Here is a 25,507-nt window from a genome sequence, read left to right as displayed (position 1 = left end):
AACTGAAGAGAAAATGCTACTTTCTACCAGGTATCGGCTAGAGAGCTCTGATTTTTAAAAACTGCACCCCACACACACGGTTCTACGACCTCAGCAGGCTGGACGAGACGGTTTAAGTATGGCTCTTCTTTTCTTACTCCTTTTGTTTTGTTTTGTAGGAAGATGCAATGCAGGCCTTGCTTCCTTTACATTCAATACCAGTATGATTCTACACAAAAGCCGGAAGGGATCAAAATACTGATTGTAATAAATATTTGCGGGCCTCCTGGTACTGACTGGGCAGCCGATGGCGGGGAGGGGGAGTTCTCTGAGAGGCACCACCGATTGCTTCCAGGGCTACACGGGGACTCTGGCGCCGCATTAACTATGCGTGGAGACGTCGGATGAGGAGCTGCTGTTGCTGTTCGTGGTCTGCGCCCTCTTTATGTATAAGTTGAGCAGCTTCATCTGCAAGGAGAAGATACAAACGGGTGAGCAGGAGGAAAAAATCAGCAGGAAAGAAACCCAGGTGACAACAAAACAGCACGCCCGGTCTTCCCTGGTGGCGCAGTGGTTGGGGGTCCGCCTGCCGATGCGGGGGACACGGGTTCGTGCCCCGGTCCGGGAGGATCCCACATGCCGGGGCCCGTGAGCCATGGCCGCTGGGCCTGCGCATCCGGAGCCTGTGCTCCGCAACGGGAGAGGCCACAGCAGTGAGACGCCCGCGTACCGCAAAAAAAAACAAAAACAAAAAAACAGCACGTCCCTTAGTGGAGAAATTCACTGCACACATTTACTGAGTGCCCACCACTGTTCCAAGCCATCTGCCTGGGGCCAGGGCCACCACGATTGGGAGGTCAGACTAGAGGAGGGGGCGCGAGGGGTTATCACGAAAAGAGGGAAACGTGTTACCACGAGGTGGGCCTCGGGGCTGCAGATCCACACACGTCAGGGGCGAGGCAGCCACTGGCTCCACCCAAGCCAGCAGGAAGAGACGGTGCAAGCCACACTCCATCCGCATGAAGAAGCAAGCCAAGGTCAGAGGTCAAGTTTTCTAACCCTCACATGTGTGCAGAAGCTGCTCCTTCCCCGTCGCATACCTCCCGAAGCACGTGGAATCCCAGGCCACCCCCATCTGCCCCCCTGGCCTTCCCACACCCTGGGCCCCTGCCCCGCCCACTGTGGCTCGGCACAGGCCACCTCCTGCTGCAGGGAGCAGTGGGCTGGATCTTTCCAGCAAGACTCAACTTCCCTGAGGCCAGACGCTGCGTCACTAAACAACGTGCCCTCAGTCAGGCACAGTGCTTCATGGCGAAAGGGCTTCAAAGCCTGACATCTCATTTGGTTCTAACTCAAGCCCCTTGGACCCTCAAAATACCTAAAGCACCACATAACACGGTAGGTTCTTATATATTTGCCGAATGCCACTAACTTCGTATGTTGATAGTGTGCCTGATCATATTTAAGAATTAAAAGAAACAGGTATTTGTAGAAGCAGAGTGCCCATAAAAATCTACGCAACACACAACTGGTAAGATTAAGGGAATATTTACTATCCACAGCTCTTTAGCTGCTGTCTCTGAACAGGCTGTGAGGCCAAGTAGAAGCCTGCCTAGGGAGGAGCGGCTGGTCCCCGGGGAACCCACGAAGAGACGCTCCGAGTGGAGCTTGTGGCACAGGAGAAAGCGGGGCCCTCGAATGATGGGTGGGAACAGGACCAGCAACCAGCCAAGCCCCCGCGAGGCAGTGTCTCCCTGACCCCCAGCAAGGCGTGCTCAGTCACATGGCCGTGGAGCCCGGGACGTGCAGCTGGTGGGAGGGCTCTGCCGGAGCGTGTCTTCGTGCAGCAGCCCACTGGGGGTCCCCCCGCAGATCAGGACCTGTAACGCCTCTTACTCTTTTCAGCTGCAGGGAGTGTGTCGGGAATTTATGCTATGTATCCCAGTCTGTTTTCATCCCATACCTTTCAAAATCTAAACCTTTCGATAGAACAGTCAGTGTGGCGATCAAAGTGCCATCATTGGGCCTCCCTGGTGGCGCAGTGGTTAAGAATCCACCTGCCAATGCAGGGGCACGGGTTCAGTCCCTGGCCCGGGAAGATCCCACATGCCGCAGAGCAGCTGAGCCCTTGCGCCACAACTACTGAGCCCACGCGCCACAACTACTGAAGCCCACGTGCCTAGAGCCCACGCTCTGCAACAAGAGAAGCCACCACAATGAGAAGCCCACGTGCAACAACGAAGACCCAACGCAGCCAAAATTAAATTTATTAAAAAGAAAAACAAAACCCAAAGTGCCATCATTTTACACAAGGTTCCTAATGCTCTAAGGCTCAGGAGGATACGACCAGGGCCAACCAGGTGCAAGGGAAGCCGTGGTACATTCAACAAAGCACTGGCCTGAGGCTCAACAGGTCCAGCAGAATTCTAGGACCAACTCCAACACTAACTAGTTCTGCGACCTCAGGCAAACATTTATTGAGCCTCGACTTTCCCACCTGCAAAATGCAGAGCAGTGACACTTGCAAGGTGCTTCCTGCAGCTCCCTGCTCGGAGAACGTGTCCCCTGAGCACCCCACTCCTACTCCTACCTGAGCTGTTCACACTGTTCCTCCCTGCAGTCCACTCCTTCCCTCCCTGTGCAGCTCCCCAATCCTGCCAAGCCCAGCCCAATCTAGTGCCACTTCCTCCAGGCCCCTGACCCAGCAATCAGAGCTCGTCCCACCGTGTCCACTGGTCACTCCTGGGCAGCTGTACAAGCTTCCTCATGTGTCAGTCCTGTCAGGGCAGGATGAGTTCTTGCTCTTCCCATGTGCCTTAGCGTAGTGTGCTGAAGACAGCAGGTTCCTAACATGTACTTGTTGAATCAAAGAGTTTTTTTTTTAATACATCTTATTGGAGTATAATTGCTTTACAGTGCTTTGTTAGTTTCTGCTGTACACCAAAGTGAATCAGCCATATGCGTACATATGTCCCCATATCCCCTCCCTCTTAAGCCTCCCTCCCACCCTCCCCAATCCCACCCCTCTAGGTCATTGCAAAGCACCGAGCTGATCTCCCTGTACTACGCTGCTGCTTCCCACTAGAGTTTTTAAAGAAGAAAAAAGTGATCTAGAAAACAGAATAGTTATATTTCTATGAAAGCCTGGTTAAAAATGAGCTGCTAAATATTGCTAATAGTTATTTACAACTCAGAACCCCTATTGTATCTACCTAGTCAAGTCTAGAACATAATTGCAAGTACAAGGAAAAGATGATGGTAATAGAGTGAACGATGTGTATATGTTCAATGGTTTACAAGCTTTACACTGATTATCACATTTGGGCCTCAAAACAATCCTTTGAGGTAGGCAGAACAGGTTCTCCTATTTTACAAATGAAAAGGCCAGGGTTCAGAAAGCTTGCTCAATGAGCTGGTATAAATTCAAATGAGAGGATTATAACTTTAGGATGTCAAATGTAATCCACAAAGAAAACAAGTATAGAATATACACAAAAGGAAATGAAAAGGGAATTAAAACGTTTCAGTACAAAAAGCAAACAAACACAAAACAGTAGTGTAGAAAATGAGGGACAAAAAAGCTATAAGGCACAAAGAAAACAAATACCACGATGACAGAAATCTCTTATCAGTAATTGCTTTAAATGTGAATGAGTTAAATTCTCCAATCAAAAGACAGAGATTGGCAAAATAGATAAAAAGAAAACCATGATTCAACTATATGTTGTCTACTAGAGACTCACTTTAGATCCAAAGACACAAATAGGTTGAAAGTGAAAGAATGGAAAAGGATATTCCATGCAAACAGTAACCAAGAGTACGGGGTAGCTACACTAATATCAGACAAAATACAGTTTAAATCAAAAAAGGTTACAAGAAACAGATGGACATTACATATTAATAAAAGAGCAATACAGCAAGAAAATTTAATATTTATAATTACACATCTAAGAACATGCCATCAAAATATATGAAGCAAAAACTGACAGCATGGAAGGGAGAAATAGTTTTATAGTAATAGTTGGGAGACTTCAGTATTCCACTCTAGAGGACTTGAACAACACAATAAATCAACTAGATCTAAAAGACATATGCATAACACTCTACACAAGAATACACATTCTTCTCAAGTGCACATGAGACCTTCCCAAGACAGACCATATGTTAGGCCACAGATTAAGCCTCGATACATTTTAAAAGATAAATATGATACAAAGTACCTTTTCTGACCACAGTAGATGAACTCAGAAATCAGTAACAGAAAGAAAACGGAATAATTCACAAATTTGTGGAAATTGAACAGCACACTCTTCTTAGACAACCAATGGGTTAAAGAAGAAATCACAAAGGAAATAGGAAAATACCCTGAGACAGATGAAAATGAAAACAACATACCAAAACTTATGGGATGCAGCAAAAGCAGTGCAAAGAGAGAAATTCATAGCTATATAAAAAAAGAAGGAAGATTTGTATCAACAACCTAACTTTATATATCTTAAGGAACTAGAAAAAGAATAATAAATTAAACCCCAAGCTAGCAGAAAAAAGATAATAAAGATTAGAGCCGAGATAAATGAAACAAACAAAAAATAGAGGTAACAAAACCAAAACTTGGTTCTTTGAAAAAAAAAATCAACAAAATTGACAAACCTTTAGCTAAGTTAACTAACAAAAAAAGAGAGAAGACTCAAATTGTTAAAGTCAGAAACAAACGTGGGGACATTATGACTGATTCTACAGAAATCAAAGATCATGAGAATACTATGAGTAACTGTACACCAACAAATTAGGTAACTTAGATGAAATGGACAAACTCACAGAAACACAAAACCTACCAAGAAAAGAACACAAAACACAAAACCTACCAAGAAAAGAAAAGAGAAACCTGAACAGACCCATAACTACTAAAGAGATTGAATCAGTAATCAAAAATCTGACAAAGAAAAGCCCCTGACCAGGTGGCTTCATTGGTGAATGCTACCAACATTTAGAGAACTAACACAATCCTTCTCAATTTCTTCTAGAAAACTGAAGAGGAAGGAACACTTCTGAATTCATGCTATGAGGTCAGCATTCTCCTGATATCAAAGCCAGATGAAGACATAACAAGAAAACTACAGATCAATAGCCCTTATGAACACTAATGCAAAAATTCTCAAGACAAGACTGGCAAACCAGATTCAACAGCACATTAAGAGGCTTTAATATCATGACCAAGTGGGATTTATTCCTGAAATGCAAGGATGGTTCAACATACAAAAATTGATAAATATAATATACCACATTAACAGAATGAAGGAAAAAACAAAAACAAACAAACAAACAAAACCCCAGGGACTTCCCTGGTGGCACAGTGGTTAAGAACCCACCTGCCAATGCAGGGGACATGGGTTCGAGCCCTGGTCCGGGAAGATCCCACATGCCTCGGAGCAACTAAGCCCATGTGCCACAACTACTGAGCCCGTGCTCTAGAGCCCGCGAGCCACAACTACTGGGCCTGTGTGCCATGACTGCTGAAGCCTGCGTGCCTAGAGCCCGTGCTCTGCAACAAGAGAAGCCACCGCAATAAGAAGCCTGCGCACCGCAATGAAGAGTAGCCCGCACTCGCTGCAACTAGAGAAAAGCCTGCGCGCAGCAACGAAGACCCAACATAGCCAAAAATAAATAAATAAAAATTAAAAAACAAACAAAAACCAAAGGATCATCTCAATTGATACAGAAAAAGTCTTTGGCAAAATTCAGTATCTTTTCATGATAAAAATACCGAACAAACTAGGAATAGAAGAAAAGTATAGGCATACTTTGTTTTATTGTGCTTCACTTTAATATACTTCACAGATACCGTGTTTTTTTCCCCAAATTGAAGGTTTGTGAACACCCTGCATCAAGCAAGTCCATCAGTGCCATTTTCCAACAGCATGGCTCCCTTCATGTCACTGTCCCATTTCGGTAATTCTCACAATTATTTCAGACTTTTTCATTACTGTTATACTTCTTATGGTGATTTGTGGTCAGTGTTCTTTGATGTTATGACTATAGTTGTTTGGGGTGCCACGAACCACGCCCATATGTAAAGACAGCAAATGCCATCCACAGATGTGTGTGTTCTGACTGCGCGAGAGACCCACCATTCCCGGGTCTCTCTCCCTGTACTTGCACCTCCCTAGTCCCTGAGACACAACAATATTGAAATTAGGCCAATTAGTAACCCAACAGTGGCCTGAAGTGTTCAAGTAAAAGAGCTGCACTTCTCTCACTTTAAATCAAAAGCTAGAAATGATTAAGCGTAGTGAGGATGGCATACTGAAAGCTGAGACAGGCCAAGAGCTAGGCCTCTTGGGCCATAGTTACCCAAGCTGTGAATGCAAGGGAAAAGTTCTTGAAAGAAACTGGAAGTGCTGCTCCAGTGAATACACGAATGATAAGAAAGCAAAATAGCCTTACTGCTGATATGGAGAAAGTTTTAGCGGTCTGTACAGAAGATCACAAACCAGCCACAACATTTCCTTAAGCCTAAACCTATTACAGACCAAGGGCCTAACTCTCTTCCATTCTAGGAAGGCTGAGAGAGATGAGGAAGCTGCAGGAAAAAGTCTGATGCTGGCAGATGTTGGTTCATGAGGTTTAAGGAAAGAAGCTGCCTGCATAACCTAAAAGAGCCAGGTGAAGCAGCAAGTGCTGATGTAGAAGCTGCAGCAAGTTATCCAGAGGATCTAGCTAAGATAGTTAATGAAGGTGGCTACACTAAACAACCGATCTTCAATGTAGGCAAAACAGCCTTATAATGGAAGACGACGCTATCTAGGACTTTCAGAGCCAGAAAGGAGAAGCCAATGCCTGGCTTCAAAGGACAGACTGACCCTCATTAGGAGCTAATGCAGCTGGTGACTTTAAGTTCATGTGCCATTCTGAAAACCCCAGGGCTCTTAAGAATTACGCTCAACCTACCCTGCCTGTGCTCTCTAAATGCAACAACAAAGCCTGGATGACAGCACAGGTTTACAACATGACTGAGTATTTTAAGCCCACTGTTGAGACCTACAGCTCAGAAAGAAAGATTCCTTTCAAAATATTACTGTTTATTGACAGGGTATCTGGTCACCCAAGAGCTCTGATGAAGATGTACAACAAGATTAATGCTGTTTTCATGCCTGCTAACACAACAACACCCATTCTGCAGCCCACAGATCAAGGATAATTCTGACTTTCAAGTCTTACTATTTAAGAAATACATTTCGTAAGGCGATTGCTGCCATAGTGCTTCCTCTGATGGATCTGGGCAAAGTCAACTGTAGACCTTCTGGAAAGGATTCAGCATCCTAGGTGCCATGAAGAACATTTCTGATTCATCACAGGAACAGGCCAAAATACCAACATCAACAGGAGTTTGGAAAAAGTTGATTCCAACCCTCCTGGACGCCTTTGAGGGGTTCAAGACTTCAAGGGAGGAAGGAACTGCAGGTGTGGTGGAAACAGCAGGAGAACTAGAATTAGAAGTGGAGCCTGAAGATGGGACTGAATTGATGAAATCTCATGATAAAACATTAGTGCATGTGGAGTTGCTTCTTACAGGTGAGCAAAGAAAGTGGTTTCTTTCAAAGCAAAATTAATTTTAATGAGTTTTTAAAAAAAGAATAACAAACCATGAAATACGTCTCTAAAGGAATGGGGAGGGTGTCATGAAATCCAAGAAACAGGGAATTGTATCTTCAGAATCCTTGGGAAATTCTGGTTGCCTGATGACTCTGGGGAAGTTGCCTGACTCTGGACGAGGCAAAGGTTTTGTTTGTCTGTTTGTTTGTTTTTGGTAGAGGAGTTGGTGAAATACTTTAAACTGTTCTGCACTCATCTCCAAAGTCTGCGTTTTACATCTTGTCCGGAAATCAGTCTTAGTTTGTAACGGCATATATGTGTAAAGGTGCTTTTAACAACAGGAATGTTTAGTGCGGTGTAGAAGGTCTTTGAGCCAAATCCTGCCTTCAGTGTGCGCTTAAGTTTCCATTAAAGGAGAGTGGCAACTGAGCTTGTAGAGCTGAGGGTAAAATTTGAATTCTGCTGTAGGAGATCAGAGTATTAGGAGCTGGGATACTGAATTTCACTTTTCCCCAGGTTGACATTGACTTTCCTCTGGAGCATCACCAACTAGTGAGATCTAGTTCAGTTGCATGATTTCTTAATTTTTTCTCCACTAACCCAAATGCAGAGATACAAATCCGGAGCTTAGGGGGATTCATGTGAAAGTGGTTTCTTGAGACGGAATCTACTCCAGATGAAGATGCTGTGAAGACTGGAGAAATGACAACCAAGGACTTAGAATATTACACAGACTTACTTGATAAAGCAGTGGCAGGTTCGAGAGGATTGACTCCAATTTTGAAAGAAATTCTACTGTGGGTAAAATGCTATCAAACAGCATTGCTGCAACAGAGAAACTGTGAAGAGTCGATCGATTCGGCAAACTTCACTGTTGTCTTATTTTAGGAAACTGCTGCGGCCACCTTCACCTTCAGCAGCCACTGCCCTGATCAGTCAGCAGAATCAACACTGAGGCCAGACCCTCCACCAGCAAAAAGATTATGACTCGCTGAAGGCTCAGATGATGGCTAGCGTTATTTAGCAATAACTTTTTTTTAATTAAGGTAGGTATATTGACTTTTTTTAGACATAATGTTATTGCACATTTAATAGACTACAGTATAGTAAAGACGTAACTTTTACACGTACCGGGAAACCAAAAAATTTGTGTGACTTGTTTCATTGCAATATTTGCTTTACTGCAGTGATCTGGACCCGAATCTGCACTCTCTCCGAGGCTGCCTGTATCTCAACATATCAAAAGCTAGATATGAAAAGCACACTGTGAACATTACGCTCGACGGTAAAAGACTGAAAACTTTTCCTTTAAGATGAGGAACAAGGATGCCTACTTTCACCATTTCTATTAATATAGTACTGTAAGTTCCAGCCGGAGCAATTGGGCAGGAAAAGAAAAAAAAAGGCATCCACATTGGAAAGGAAGAAGCAAGATTATCTTTGTTCATAGATGAAATACAGTTTATCCTTGAGCAACACAGGTTTGAACTGCGCAGGTCCACTTATACAGGGATGTTTTTCAACACACACAGCACTACACCATCTGCGGTCAGTTGGCTACACAGAAGTGGAACCACAGGTATGGAACTTGAGCATCTGCAGAGTTTGTTATCTATGGCAATCCCAGTGGATACCAAGGGACAACTGTGATCTCACAGGTATAAAATCCTAAAGATTCTACAAAAAAACATTAAGACTAATAAAAGAATTCAGCAAAGTAGCAGAATACAAAATCAGTGAGCAAAATTCAACTGCATTTCTATATACTAAAAATGAAAAATCCAGGCTTCCCTGGTGGCGCAGTGGTTAAGAATCCGCCTGCCAATGCAGGGGACATGGGTTTGATCCCTGGTCCGGGAAGATCCCACATGCCGCGGAGCAACTAAGCTGGTGTGCCACAACTATTGAGCCAGCGCTCTAGAGCCCGTGCTCCGCAACAAGTGAAGGCACTGCAATGAGAAGCCCACGCACCCGCAACGAAGAGTAACCCCCGCTCGCTGCAACTAGAGAAAGCCCGCGTGCAGCAACGAAGACCCAACACAGCCAATAAATAAATAAATAAATATTTTTTAAAAATGAAAAATCCGAAAAGGAAGTTAAGAAAACAACTACGTTTACAATAGCATCAAAAAGAATAAAATGGGTTTCCCTGGTGGTGCGGTGGTTGAGAGTCTGCCTGCCGATGCAGGGGACACAGGTTCGTGCCCCAGTCCGGGAAGATCCCACATGCCACGGAGTGGCTGGGCCCATGAGCCATGGCCGCTGAGCCTGCGTGTCCGGAGCCTGTGCTCCGCAACGGGAGAGGCCACAACAGTGAGAGGCCCGCATACCACACACACACACACAAAAAGTATAAAAAACTGAAAACAAACAACCACCCATCACAGTATGGAGGTTAAAAAAAAAAAAAAGACATCCCGTGTTCATGGATTGGAAGTCAATACTGTTAGGATGTCAATACTACCCAAAGCTATCTATAGATTCAATGAAACCCCTATCAAAATTCCAATGAGGTTCTCTGAAGAAACAGAAGGTCTTTTCAACAAATGGTATTGGAAAAACTGAATATCCACACACAAAGGAATGAAGCTGGACCCTTACCTAACACCATACACAAAAATTAACTCAAAATGGACCAGAGACCTGCATTAAAAGCTAAAAATTTTAAATTGTTAGAAGAAAACACAGGGCAAAAGCTTCACAACACTGGGTTTGGCAATGGTTATTGAATATGACACCAAAAGCACAGGCAAAAAAATAATAGACAAATTGGATTTCACAAAAATTAAAAAATTTTGTGCATCAAAGGTCAAGGGATTAATATCCAGAATATAGAGAGAACTTCTATAACTCAACAGTAACAAAAAAGCAAACAACATAATTCAAAAATGGGCAAAGGACTTGAATAGACATTTCCCTGAAGAAGATATACAACTGGCCAACAAGCATATGAAAAGATGCTCAACATCACCAATCATTAGGGAGATGCAAATCAAAACTACAATGAGATATCACCTCACACCACCCATGAGGATGGCTATTATCAAAAAAGAAGAGAAAATAACAAGTGCTGGCGAGGATGTGGAGAAACTGAAACCCTTGTGCGTTGGTGGTGGGAATGTGAAATGGTGCAGCTGCTGTGGCTAAAGTTTGGCAGTTATCATATGATCCTGCAACTCCACTCCTGGATAGATACCCAAGAGAACTGAAAGTGGGGTCTCAAAGAGGTATCTGTACCACCATGTTCATAGCAGCATTACTCGTAATAGCCAACTAGTGGAAACAGCCCACAAGGCCATTACCAAGAAATGGATAAGCAAAATGTTGCGTGTACATTCAATGAACTGTTATTCAGCCTTAAAAAGAAGGGAAGGGGCTTCCCTGGTGGCGCAGTGGTTAAGAACCTGCCTGCCAATGCAGGGGACACGGGTTCAAGCCCTGGTCCGGGAAGATCCCACATGCCACGGAGCAACTAAGCTCGTGCTCCACAACTACTGAGCCTGCGCTCTAGAGCCCGCAAGCCACAACTACTGAGCCCGTGTGCCACAGCTACTGAAGCCCGTGTGCCTGGAGCCTGTGCTCCACAACAAGAGAAGCCACTGCAATGAGAAGCCCGCGCACCACAACCAAGAGTAGGCCCCACTCGCTGCAACTAGAGAAAGCCCGTGTGCAGCAATGAAGACCCAATGCAGCCAAAAATAAATAAATAAATAGGAAATTCTGACACCTGCTACAACATGGGTGAACCCAGAGAACATTATGCTCAGTGAAATAAGCCAGTCACGAATAGACAGATACTATATGATTCCACTTATGAGTATTTTACACTCACAGAGACAGAAAGTAGAACGGTGGTTGCCAGGGGCCGGGGGGGAGGGGGAATATTACAGATTTCAGTTTTCCAAGGTGCAAAGAGCTCAGGAGGTGGATGGTGGTGATGAATATGCATAGTATGAATGTACTTAGTGTCTGTGAACTGTACACTTACAAATGGTTAAGATAGTAAATTTTATGTTACCTGTATTCTACAGAGAGAAAGAGAGAGAGAGAGAGAGAGAGCAGAAAGGAAAGGTTGCTCAAAGTCATACAGCTGGTCAGCAGGGGACAGGTTTTCTGATCCTAAAGCCAGTACTGCTGCCATGGCAACGGGACACTTCTCAAATGCACCTCACAGGTTCCCTCCCTGGCCTTGCACCAGCCTTTCTCTACAGAACCTGATGTCATTTATTAACTTCATTTAAGTAGTGGAAGGAGAGTCTGATAGGCTTGGTAACACACAGAAACTGGTAACTTAGCACCATGTGCTGTCAGCTATCCATTTTGGGGGGCTGGGTGGGAGGGTGTTTGTTTTAGGACATGTGCCGTGTGCTGGAGTCTACCAGGTTCACGTTAACACACCGGAGTTCTCACCTATAAAAACTGTAACGGCCGGGAGCCCTGCGCTGCCCCAGTGGACAGGTGTGCGGCCAGCCTCCCCAAGCCCTCCAAGCCGACCGACATCATCAGTGGGGAGATGGGAATACTGGCTCCGATCAGGACTGGGCTCCAGACCCGAGACCGCCGCTGCAAGGGGCAGCAGGTCAACCGCAGGACAGGGATGAGAAGACACCTGCGTTTCCTCAGCCCCTTGCTGGAGGGGGCACATGAGATGGCAGGGCAGCTCCCTTACTCACGAGGGTAGAAAGTACCAGAAAACCGAGGTCTGGCTAATATGACTTTTGGGTGAATTTCCCATTTTACGAATCTAATTCCTTTTGTGAAGACTGTCTGGTGCCGTCCCCACCGCTGCCAGGGACCATCCACGGCCCCCGACGGCGGCCACAGAGGGAGGGGGGCTCCCGGCCCAGCGCACTGCTCGGCACTGTCGGCTCAGGGTCCTGCAGGCCGTGGCCGGGAGGGCTGGACAGGGACCTCGGGAAGTGGAATCAGGGGAAGCGGCTTCCACACCTGCCAGCCCCGCTGCTGGCTTCTGTCTGCGGGAAGAGTCAAGTGTCTCCTTCTGGACCAGTGGTTCTCTACCAGGGCTGATTCTGCCCCGAGGGGACACCTGGCCAGGTGTGGGGACATCATCTGAGGGCGGGGTGCGCTCCTGGGACCTCAGGGATGGTGCTTCCACCAGAAGTGGCCCGAGGTGTCGGCAGTGCCGAGGGTGTGAGCCCTGCTCGGGCGAAGGCAGCAGAGCCAGCTTTGCGAGAACACTGTGAGTGGTGATGCTTGGCAACCGTGTCCAAGGAACAGCCCTACTGAAAAGCCACGCGCTTCACCTCTGCTCACTTCTTTTCTAAGGAGGAAGGCCAGGCGCTGCAGGCTTTGCGCTTGTGTATCTGCACCCCTGCTCAGGGCCTCTGTAACTTCACGGTGACATGTTTGCCCCGCGGTCCAGGCCCTGGCCTCTCCAGCCAGAGCTCGAGGGTGGCCACCTGCTGTCGCCTGGCGGTTCATCATATGTGAGTTTATTTTTCAACCAACAAGCACTCCAGCCCCCGTCCCCTTCCATGAGCCCATTGTCCTTTTGTCCCATTTTCTGGCCCTGAGTCTAGAAGGAAGGTGAGAGGCAGCCCAGGGAATAAAAAGCCCGGCTTCCAGAGTGAGATCGCCGTGGGCCCCCGGGCGGGTCACGTGCACGGTCACCGTCCTCACCCCACAGGGACCTGGAGCCCCTCAGCCTTGTGTGATGCCAGCAGGTAAACGTCGTTAGTGTTTCGGGGGGAGAAAACAAGCTGGCTTCTAAAGAAAGTCATCTTCCTTTTTGGGATAAACTAGAAGTTTATCGTTTCAAAAACTGGAGCGACAACAGACCGCGTTGTACCTTAGTGACTTCACTAAACGGCCGGTCACTTCGTCTTTAGAGGAACGCCTCTGGAGAATAAGGCCCAGCTAGAACGCACGTGCTGAGGAAGCCCGTGCGGAGCCCAGAGCTGCAGGGCAGCAAGTCTCCGACGCGCCAGCAGGCCCAGGTGTACGACCCGCCCGTGTAACACTATACACACCTTGCTGCCCGTGAGCTGTGCCAGGTGAGGTTTCAACTCTTCTCCGATTACGGAATAAATCGCCACTAAGCAAAACACGCTGGCCTTACGCACGCTGCTCTCGGTGTTGTCGTAACCCTGCAGTCAGAGAGGGACACAGAAAGGAAATGAGATCAAAGCCTTGCCTGACTGTCAATATTTCATCAACGTTCCCACAAATGCCCTCTCGGTTCAACCTCGACCTTGTCAGGAGTGGCCTGGATACACCTGAGCTCTGCCCGTGAACCCCGAGAGCTCTCGCCCCGGAGAGGCCACGTGTAAGAGTGCCAAGAGTGAGCTGCTTCCGGGGTGGGAGGCTGGAGGCTGGCGAGCTGGTCTCCTCCACACAGATAGATGCTGTATCACGAGCTGCCAGGCAGCACCAGCCAAGAGACGTCACGAGAGAACAGAATGAGAAAAGGAAATTAAGGGGAAAAATACCTGGCTTCTTTCCTATTTCTCGCCGTGGTAAAGCAAACCTCACACGTGCAAACCCCTTTCAAGAAATGAGAACCATGTCGCTCACTCCTGTGGGCAAAACTCCACTGTCCACGGACTGCAGGGAACATCCGCCCGCAGCCAGACCTCCGCATCCCTCTCCAGCTGGACCACAACCTGCCTGTCGGCCTCCCCCCACCCCACACCCAGGTGGGACTGTCTGCTCTCCTCCGAGCAGCCCTCTGGACCTTTCCGCCTTTGTGTCTTTCCCTCTGCCTGGAATAAGCCAGTGCTCGGCTGTATGTGTTTAAATTTCTGAGCCCAGCACTCAGCAAACAGCAGCATTTATTAAGTGTAAAGTGATGTCTCTCTACCCTTCCCCACTGAAATCTCTCCCTAGGGCCCAACTCTAAACTACTACTTCTCTGAGCCCGTCTCTCTCTGACACCCCAACCCAGAGGTCAGCCCCACTCCGATCTCAGAAGCCTCTACCTGCAGCCCCGTGGCAGCAACTCAGCACACGGCACCCGCCCTCACCCACGGCCGTCTGTACGGCTGTACCGGGTCCTGGAGCGGGCTGGAGACTCCTTGAGGTAGGGTCCCAACAGTGGAAACCACCAAGTCTTCCAGAGTCTACTTAATTCAACGCCTCATGCTCACGAGGGTTTTCAATTAATATTAGCTGGATGGATGAGAGCCAGGACCACTGTCTGATGCTGGGCTCCACGGCCCACCCTGCCCAGGGCTGGGCCCACTGCCATGCAGTAAGGAAGGAACAACGAAGAAGGATCAAAACATGTTCACAGTAAACAGAAAGTTCCTTCTGTGAGCCACAGGCCCGGGCTGCCAGGAAGATCTTCCTGTGCGTTCAGCAGAGGGTGGGCCAGAGGAGACAGAGAAGGGCCGGGTCCGACGCAGGGGCTGCACCGCCCGGTTGTCCCGCCCGCCCCTCGGGGGCCCACCTGCAGCAGGCCCGGGATGATGTCTGCGAGGAGCTGCAGCAAGGACTCCTTGGCGATCCTCTCGACGACTTTGGTCTGCATCTTGATGGCGGCCAGGTTGATCGGGTAGTCGGCCGTCTGGATGATGGGGCACAGCACTTTGATGCACTGCTCCGGGTGGATGGAGCTGGCCAGCGTGGAGGCCGCCTCCTCGGCAGCCCTCACCACCTGAAACACAGCCCGCGCGTGGGTGAGCTCCAGCCACACCGACAGCACTGCCGCCCGAGTTCACGGGCCCAGGGACAGGCTCGTGTCGCTCCGCGCTGGGCGGCCCCCGGCCCCGGCCCGGCTGCGCTTTCGCTCCAACAGCGTCAGCCGGGTGGGCTGGCTGTAGAGGGCAGCCGTACTCCAGAGGAGCCGTGTCCTACCCTCCGGCTCCTAAGGGCCTCAGCAACCTGACAGCCTGGGCCGTCTTCCCCTACTGCCCTCCCCCCGCTCTGCCTGTGCTGTGTGTGTGCGCGCACTCCTGTGTGGCAGCAGCTGAGCTGAGCTCAGGGCCTGTCAGGGCAGGCTGGTCCACGCGGGGCGGGCACAGGAGGAGGCAAAGGCTCGGGAGGTGGCTGGTGAGGGACAGGAAGGAGGAGGCTTCTCTGGTGGCCCGCGGGGCTCCTACGGCTCCAGCCCCGCCGGCAAGCGGTCACTAGTCACCAGTCATGCTCAGGGCCTCTCACTCCACACAGACACACACATATACACAGACACACATACAGACACACACATGTACACACACTCACAGACACACATATATACACACACACACATATACACACACATATATACACTCACACACACATACACATATATATACACAGACATACATATATATACATACAGACACACATAGACACACATACACACACACATACACACACATATATATACACACACACGCCACACACATATACACACACATATACACACACATATATACACAGACACGCAGATATACACAGATATACAGACACATATACACACACACATATACAGACACAGATATACAGATATACACACACATACACACACACATATAGACACATATACATACACAAATATACAGACATACGCACACACATACACACATATACACACACAGACATATATACACATACACACATATACAGACACACACATATACACACAGACACATATACACACATATACAGACACACACACACACACACGGAAATGAGACTATTTAAAGGAAGCCCATCGTGATGTTTCTCCTGTCAACTCCGTCGCCTACGAACTGCGGTTTGTCCCACTCAAGTCCCCTGACAGCAGAGTCCGCTGTGCCGGCATGACCTTTAACCTCTCACCCCAAGAAGGGCAGAGTCGGACAGGCACACGCTCAGCCTCGAGAGCAGCGCAGCAGACGCACCTCAGTTCACTCCTCTACCGAGAGGAGCCTCAATTTTCAAAAATTCCACAGTGGGGATTAACAAAACACCTGCTTTTACAGCTATCTGGATGAAGAAAGATGACACAGAAACGACTGTAGCTGCAGAGCCCGTGTGGCTCCGAGCTCGGCCTTGGTGGAGGAACAGCAGAGAAGTGGGGCTGGGCCGCTAAGGTGCCCCACGAGGCTCCAGGGCTCGGTCCAGAGGCCCAGGGCCTATGCCCAGGGCTCTGCCCGGTCCAATACTCACTCCAAAGGGCCACCCCAATGACCAGGCATGAAAGGAAATGAGGCGTGTGTGGGAACACTGGGCAAGGATGCGCCCCGCCAGCCGCTGCGGGGCCCCGCCAGCTCCCTTCACTCTTCCTGAAAGTTGCTCACTTGCGCCAGTGACCTGGCTGGGCAGGTCCTCCTCACCCCCACGAACCCCCGGGGTACCCTGATTACTGCACTTCATCGCTCTGCTGACACCGTCTCCCCACTAGACTAAGGGCCCCTTGAAGACAAGCTCCCATGTTGGCCACCGTTCTGTGCCCATGCCCAGCAGTGTCCATCATCACGCACTAGGTGCTCAGTAAGTGTCCAGCTCACTTCCCCACAGTGTGTGTGTGTGTGCGTGTGTGTGTGCGCATGTGTATTTAAATGCTCATGACTGGCAAAGTCAGCTCCAGGGCACGCCTCACTGATCTGCATTTCCATGTTCCAACCAAGGAGCCGGTCCAGAAAAGGAGGAGGAAGGCACGATATCTACGAAGGACCAACTTGGGCTTTGGGGAAAATCAGCTGTACAAGGCCCAGAGTGTCCATTCTGGGTGACACGCTAGACGGCCAACAGATCTGTTCTTTGGAAAAGAGCCTTGAGTTCAGTTAGTTTTTTCCAGTGCTCGGTTTGTTTGGAGAGGGACAGCATATTGCTTAGAAGGGCTCCATCACGCAACAATCACTAGATGAAGTGCTGTTCTTCCTCCTCAGCTCAGGCGTGTCCCTGAGAGTGTGGTCAGTCCACGGCTGACCTGGCAGAGCCAGGCGTTTGGCGTGTTACACACGGCCAGGCAGACGGTGGAAGAGGGGGCCCGTCCCTCGTCCAATCGGGTCCCGCAGTGGGACACCAATGCCCTTCTACTGTAAGAAACCACTGTTTACAGCTGTCACAACATACTGGTCAGAAAGCTGAGTGATACTAACTGATGAAACCTGAGGTCTTAGTTTTTAAACATGGGGGAAAAAAATGAAATGAAATACTGGATGATTTCATAGACAATATTCAAGTTGGAAAATACTGATGTAGGGGAATTCAGGAGACCACCAGGAGGTGGGCACAGCTCAGCGGGCGGGAAGACACTGGCCTGGGAGACAGACTGGGGTTCAAGTCCCAGCAGCGCCACTTAAGTCTTGACAGGAGCAAACTAGAAACCTCCCGGTGCCCCTCAGGGAAATAAATGGCCAGGTTCACAGTGAGACTCTATCACGAGGGGTCCCTCCTCCCCTCCAACCTCCCCACGCTCTGCTTATCATCTGGGTCACAGGAGTTACCCTGCAGGGAGCTGCTGGGAAACAGACCTTCTCAGGTCTGCTGAGCTGAAACCCAAACCCAAGGGGAACTTTGTCATATAAAACTCCATGAATTCTTGAGGTCGCTTGCAGGAAGCATTTAATCAAATGTAGGTTTTCTGGAAATGCCTGAAAAGAAAATGCCAGAAGCTGCGCTTTAAGAAGGCCCGTCTGAGGCCCCCTCTTTCACTGAGGTTAGAACAAGTTTCCCAAGACAGATGCTGTTTTTGGCAAGGCGGGTCGGTGTTCTCAACTTCCCTCTACATGCCAAGCTCCCAGCGGCTGGCCCGCTGCCTGATTCAGGGTGAACTTTAGGTTTTGCCCCTGCGTTCTGTGTAACATAAGAAGCAAAGATTATAAGTGTAAGCAAACAGAGAGCAAAAGTAAACACGGGCAGCAGAGAGGAAGAAGGACAGTACTGTCTAGCAGACAAGGTGGCCAGAGGCGGCAAAGATGTTTTCCAAGGGGGCAGGGATGCTGGCGAGAGCACGGGGGATGAGGCAGCCTTCTGGGCTGTCATCCATCTCAAGTGACCAAGACTGTTCCAGTTCTGCTGACTCTGCTGCAGTCTGGTAAGGAACACAGGAATTCTGCTTTTTCAAAGACACTGAAATAACAGTGTCTAGCTAGGAAAAGCATAATTTCCTTATCTAACTTTTAAAAAAATGAGATCATTACTCAGAATATTGATGAATGTTTGCTTAAAGATAAGGTTTCTTTGAGAGCACAGAACCTGTCAAAATTTGGATTGCGTGTTTTAAGTTCACAGGGTTTGACTGGGCTCTGTCACAGATGCGGCAGCCTAACTGGCTGACTAAAAGCCAGCCAACCAGCCAGCCAGCGGGTGCTCAGGAACCATGGCTCCCGAAGGGAGAGGCTGGCGCCACCTTCTGGGAAAGGCCGGGGAGGCCTCACCGAACAGGCCAGGTGCCCGGCGTGTGCCCACCAGCGTGGTGCGCCCACCGTGGAGGGGAGGCTGTGCCTCTGGTGGGGCGGGGCAGGGGGGTGGGCAGCACTGCTCTGCCTGCTGCCAGCTCAGGCGGGCGCCACCAGGGACCTGAACCCAGCACGCGAGTCCCCCGTCTGCCAGGCCCGGCACCACAGGACGGGGGAGGAAAGGAACAAGCTTCAGGGTCCAAGTTCGGGGACCCGGCTCTGCCATCAACTAGTGAGGTGAACGTGGGAGGAGTTTCTTCTACTGTCTGGGCCTCAGTTTCCTTCATCAGTAAAATGAGGGGGGATGCGAATCTAGAACGCTCACATCAGTTTGGAGTGTGAAACCTTATCTCCCAGACCTCGCTGACGGGGACTTTCTCCTAGAAAACGCACACGTACAACGTCAGATGGTAAGGCCTGCATGGATGGTCTCTGACCACACGGCCATCACAGCCCCCGCCCTGGAGAAGCGCATTCAGGGCAACAGCGTCTCGAACGCGGAAAGGCTCCGAGGTGGGAGACTTATTCTATCCCACCCCAAGGGGTAGAATCAGGGCCGATGGGGGACAATGCCGCGGAGTCACAGGGTGGGCGCCCAGGAGGGGGCGTGTCCCCGCCCTGGAGGACGCCTCGGACGCCGGGATGGCTGGCCGCTCGGCGGAGCCTGGGAGGCGGAAGGTGGGCCGCACACAGAGCTCCTCTTCCAAGCCTCCCAAATCCATCAGCTCCCGGTGTTCCCGGCCTCAAGTGTGGGAGTGTGACGGCCCCTCCAGTGGAGACGCCGAGAGATTCAGGTGACGCAGGAGCCCAGAGACACAGCCCAACGTTTATTCACCCGAATTTCGATAGCCTTCTGAGATATAGTTCGAGAAATGCGGGTATGTCTGCTTTACGTAAAACTGAAAAACCTCAGCCACAATTCTACTCAGAACTGGTCTATTTCTTCACTGGAAGAGGATAAAAGACAGTGTCTTCAGTGTTCACAGTGTCAGCCTCCTCACCGCCCTGACTGAGGCCAGCCCTGCAGGGTGGGCCTCACAGGGCGTCCCAAGTCACCCCGGGTGCCAGCACTTCCGGCGTCCAGAGCTGCATCCTGTCCCCAGCCACGTGACTGGCCAAAGTAGGATGAGGACCCAAGTCTCCAGACTCCAGGGTTCTGCAGACAAGCTTCCTCTCTTAGTAAGACGCTCTGAGGCTATGGGAGCTAAAGGGCAGGCGTCACGTCTGGTCCTAGGAGGCTGGGCCCACCAGAGAGGAGGGGTCGTGTCCCGTCACCCTGAGTAACTGTGGGGCAGCGGCCGCCACCACTCCGGACTGGACACTGTGCCTGGCACGTGCCAACCACCCGACAGGGTGGGCGATGGGACCTCCACTTGTGGCGGGATGGGTCCAGCCGTGTCCTCCCGGCCCGCGGCCCTGCCCTGGGCCTCGCTGCCTGGTTCACTGCCGGCGTCCTCCGGAACTGCCCCAGACTCCCAGTGCACTTCTCTCTGGACCCCCACGTGGATTCCTCTGCTCTCACATCACCTAAGCCGTAAGTCCCTTTAGGTCCGAGCACCGCCCTGCGAGCCGCCCAATAATGGGACATTTACCAGTTTGTGCTACGAGTGTCAGACTGTCTGGCTCAGCAACTTTGACCTTTTAAATGACTATACAGGTCTCTGGTTTTGTCTTTTTGTTAAAAGGCTGAAGATTACAAAGGAAATAGGGCCTCTGGCCATATCCCAAGACTGGGCCCAAAGAAGACCGGAGACTTAGAATCTAGAAAGGTTGAGGTTTGTTACTCAGCAGGCTCCTCCATTATCCTGAGGCCGGATGACACACAGATAAGCATGCAGTCCACTCCCTGGGCTAACAGATTAGAAACCCAAGGTCCAGAGAGGTGAAATAATCTTTCCACGCTCATACAATGCACTGTTCTTCAGAACCCACTGACACACGGCCGCTGCCCCGAGAGGCTTCTCAGGGCCACTCCAGATGCAGGGGGCCTGGTTGAGTCATGGTCAGAGAGTGATTTTAATTGGTATTTGAAGCACATCAGCTCGCTAAAGTGCTTTCTCTCTGACACACCGCTGCTTTGCTCAGGCTGTGATATTTGCCAAGAGGTCCCCCAAAAGTTCTATTTTAAAAATAAATTTAGGGCTTCCCTGGTGGCGCAGTGGTTGAGAGTCCGCCTGCCGATGCAGGGGACACAGGTTTGTGCCCCGGTCCGGGAAGATCCCACATGCCACGGAGCAGCTGGGCCCGTGAATCATGGCCGCTGGGCCTGCGCGTCCGGAGCCTGTGCTCCGCAACGGGAGAGGCCACAACAGTGAGAGGCCCGCGTACCGCAAAAAAAAAAAAAAATTAATTAATTAATTAATTAATTTTAAAAAATAATAAATTTAGTCTGGCTTTGCTTTTTTAATTCCTTGCAATCATAAAACTAATTAGAAATGATTTCCAAATAAAACCCCGGGAGACATAAGAGTGGTTGCTTCATATTTACCTGAGACTCAAACTTCCCCAAACAAGCCAAACCACCTGAGGCTGGATTCTGATGCCTTAAACACCAAGACTGCTGTGGGGCAAGAAATGTCTGGTGACCCCCTGGAGTGACATAAAACGAAGCTGATATTTTCCTCTTTTTAACAGGAAAATGTAATGGAATATTCATTAACGTGGCCGAGGTCAGCAAAAAGTCTCAAGTATAGAACATCTTCAAAGAAACAGAGTTGGTGCTTCTCTCAAGTTTAAACAGAACGTCGAGTAAGGACCCCAGCACTCTGGGTACCGCGTGTAAGCCGCAGTGCCTGGGAGCAGCAGCTACTGAAACGAGTGCCTCTGAGACGGTATGGATGTCCGAAGACGGCTTTACGTAGCAGTACTGGTACAGTGCCTGACGGTGTTAGAAGCATGCTTCCATGGAGGTCGGATGCTGGACCGAAAACCAGGCTTTCCCCCTCTAGATTCGCGCTCCCACTGACCCCAGAATCGCATGCGAAGTATCAGTGCTCTTCTTAGCTCTAAATCTTCTCGTAATCATTGAAGGAGAGATTCTGTACCAGCCCCAGCAAACGGATTTCAAGTTCTCAGATAAGAAGTGCTAACATTAATAAAGTTGTTTCTTGAAACACAGAAAGGGGGCGTAGGATTTTAAAAGGTCACCATCAAGGTCTTCGCCCCCTCGGATGTTTGCTAAAAGCTAACACTATGGTATACCATAGTAACTTCATTAATGAGCTACTGAAACTCAACAGCAAATTTTATTTACTAAAAAGATAAAAATAAGGAGCTAGACAATGAAAGAGATTTACTTATTCAAATAGGAAGTATGAAGACTGTCTAACCTGACAAACACCAACTTTTAATTATTTATTTAATTACTTTTTGGGCCACGCTGCGAGGTTTGTGGGATCTTAGTTCCCCGACCAGGGATCGAACCCAGGCCCTCGGCAGTGAAAGCACTGAGTCCGAACCACTGGACCGCCAGGGAATTCCCAATACCAACTTTTAAAATAAAAACTCTAAAGCGGTGCCCGAATCCTCTATCTTGCTCATTGTAAAACATTTCCGTTAGCTTATGATGAACGATGCCTGAGACAGATTTAGTGCCTGGCACGTTTCAGCGTGTGACAACAGTGTTTTGCACTCACAGCTCCTGTTAAAGACCCTGGGAACACAGTCCCTGGTTTATCGGGTGACAAACAAGCCATCTTATCCTCAGCCCTGCTTTATGCATCTCCCCTAAGGGTCTTAGGACACCTTTCAACTTATAGAAACTGCATTTCAAGACGTGCTTCATGGCTACAGCCCCGCGGCCAGAACTACAGTGCGCACACTGGCGGGGCCCCAGCCACAGCGGCCAAGGAAGGACATGTCTGGTGACAAGGGCTGTCACAGCTGCTCTGTGTCCACCTGCCGGTCCACCTCCTTCATCTGCCGAAGCCTGGGTTTTGCCTGTGGACACCAAACCAACTAGCTGTAACGAGGAGGAGAGTTCCCAGAGCTGTCGCCGGGAGGGGCACACTTTGGGAGTGCCAATTAGATGGGAAGAGAGACTGGCCCCTGTCTGACTAGTAACCGGGTCTAGAAACACTTCGGCTCCTTTCCAGTCAATAAATGTGGGGATGATGTGTGAATGTGCCGACGAGAAAACGTAGCAACCAGAGACATACTGTGTGGGATGTGCCAGCACAACGGCTACCAGACAGACCCTGTACGTCTAACTATCCGGCCTAAAAACAAAAGCGGATTGGCAAAGCCAGAGAAAGACCCCATAGAAGAGTTTTAAAGGAAAAGAAAAACAAAAACGATACCTAACACCAAAACATACAGGTGCCCAAGTTAGAAGCAAAGTGACGGTGTGAAGTTTCATAAGGAAAACGACAAGGGCACCAAGTCAAGGTGAGTCTGAAAGCATGCAAAGCAGGGAAGGCCTGCCAGTAACCGCACTCCTTTCAGAACACAGTGTTTCCTCCACCTGCTTATCAGGAAATCAGTGACAGCAGCATGGAGACCCTTGGGTTACAAGAATTCCACAGCAACCGAGTGCTGCTACGTTTGCTTTAAGCAGCAGGTATTTTCTGCTTGTGTCCCTTACGCAACCTAAAGGCCTTCAAAGCTAAGAACGTTCTCTCCTCAGTCTCTCGCTTTGCAGGGGAAAACAAGATCCCTCACGTAAACAGTAAAGAGCAACTTCTGGTAACGTATACTTCTCCAGGTCCACCGTCCAAGTCCTGGAGGTTACGATCAGCACGGCCACTGTAAAGACAGACATCTGCCAAGGGGATGGCTACTGACCGCCACACCATGCAGGTGGCTCTGTTTCACCTCAGTGTCACAGTCTCAATATGTCCTCCCCTCTGAAAACAACTGACATCGTATGTATGCAACAGAACATCCATTTCATGTCGTTTTTTTCATTGTGTATTCTCATTAAGGAGAAGCTATCGTGGTAAAAAAAAAAAAAAAAAGAGCACAGACCAGACCAGCTGCCCCTTAAAAGACACACGACCTGGTTCACATCTTGGTTCTGCCAGGAACTGCCACGTGTGCATCACCTGACAAAGGATGGGACCTCCTGGGCCCTCTTCCTCACCTGGGAATAATTACGGTGACTACTGTTAGCTTACCTGGTGCTCACATTTTTCAAATGAGTTATGTGAAGTGGAGAGCGTTTTGCTCGAACATGAGTGGGTGCTGTCGCCATCAGGCAACCGAGCTGGATCCCGGAAGTGTGAGTGAGTGGTTTGCACACACACCCATCACTCGTGCACCTGTGTGGCACTAGGGCTGCTGGGTGGAGAGATGCCTGGCCAGAGGGACGCCCTCAGCCTCGCTGAGCCTGCAGCTGTGGTGGGAACCTGAGGGGGCCAGACCGGTCTCTGTTCAGTAGCCACGTAACTGCTGAACAGAGGAAAAAGCCATGATTCGGGGTCCGATTCTCGCTGTGAAGAGAAGGACTGCTCTAATCACAGTTCCTTTAATGCACGGCTGTGCTCGCGGGAGTCACACGGGAGCCTAAAGACTGAACTGACACGCGCTTAGGTCTCACTTCGGGGTCGAACCCACCATTTCGCCAAGTTAAGTTTTCCAAACCTGGAACTAGACGGTTGTTTGCCACAGTGCCTTCCACTGGCAGGTGTCCCTGAAACCATCTCCCTTTAGGACGCTCCACCCACCCCGCCCCCCAGCTCTCGATACGCAGAGGACTGCGGACGGCAGGTCCCGGACGGCCCAGCAAGCGACTGGACGAGGATGCACGGACTGTCCTCTGCGTGCACACGCGTCGGGCCCAGAACCGCGCCCTCCCTGCCCCGTGACGGGAGCCCGAGGAGAGTGCGGATGCCTCACGCGTCCGGAGCTCGCAGAGTGGGCGGGCCGCGTCCAGTCCTGTGAGACCCCGGGGGTAGCCCGCCCGCACGCGCCGGCCTCACCTAGCTCTCCCGTGGGCGGCGTGGGGTGACAGCCCCCCGAGGAGAGCGGGGCCCTGCGGGTGAGGGAGCCTGGCCGAAGGCCCAGAGCGAGGCTCGCGCGTCTCCATCCCCACCCTGACCGCAGCGGAAAGGGCAGACCCGCCCGGACGAGGCTCGGAGAGCCCTGCCGCCGGGGCCCTGCGGGGCGCCAGGCCCGCAGCGCCGCTCAGACCCCGCGGCGGCAGGGCTGTGCGCCGGAGGCTGGCTCACCTCCTTGTGGGAGTCTTTGTGGGCTTCCAGCGTCTTCATGATCGTCAGCTCCGCGTAGTGTTTAAACCTCGCTGGCTGGCTTCTCAAGGTCTCCCGCAGCACCCTGAGTGCCAGCGCGCGGATGGAGTGCTGGGGCAGAGGAGAGACGGACATCAGCAAACGCCACGCGGCACCTCTCTGCACACACAGCCAGTGGGGCCCCGAGACTGGCTCCCAGGCCTGGGTCCCTGGCGCCCTGCAGGCACCGCGACACGGATGCCAGGCTTCCTGGACGGAGGCTCCCAGATGGCCGGCTCCACGAGGGTGGGCGCTGTGCCTGCGGGGACATCCGGGGACCCGGCACCTGAGAGGGACCCCAGGAAGGCTTCCTGAACGAGACCAAATGAGGATGGCTGGTAAGTTCACTATGAGTCTCCCGGGGGCGGCTCCAGATTTCCT

At 50.1% G+C, this 25,507-nt stretch overlaps 1 protein-coding gene across 21 annotated transcripts in view; it reads right to left on the bottom strand.

The window, feature by feature from the left end:
- Positions 1 to 360: 360 nt before the first annotated feature.
- Positions 361 to 25,507, bottom strand: part of CLASP1 (cytoplasmic linker associated protein 1) — a gene marked incomplete at both ends in the record, with an annotated part of 231,564 nt that continues 206,417 nt past the window's right edge. For all 21 annotated transcript variants that reach the window (XM_079710818.1, XM_079710805.1, XM_079710806.1 and 18 more), the window contains 4 exons: positions 361 to 447; positions 13,563 to 13,679; positions 14,981 to 15,187; positions 25,070 to 25,198. In XM_079710818.1, the coding sequence (XP_079566944.1) occupies positions 361 to 447; positions 13,563 to 13,679; positions 14,981 to 15,187; positions 25,070 to 25,198 (540 nt within the window). The remainder of the gene's footprint in view (positions 448 to 13,562; positions 13,680 to 14,980; positions 15,188 to 25,069; positions 25,199 to 25,507) is intronic.

The sequence above is a fragment of the Hyperoodon ampullatus genome, assembly GCF_949752795.1.
Source record: "Hyperoodon ampullatus genome assembly, chromosome: 8".
In the NCBI taxonomy this organism is placed as follows: Eukaryota; Metazoa; Chordata; class Mammalia; order Artiodactyla; family Ziphiidae; genus Hyperoodon; species Hyperoodon ampullatus.
Note: the sequence above shows the minus strand (reverse complement) of the source record. Positions and strands in the feature narration are given on the sequence as shown.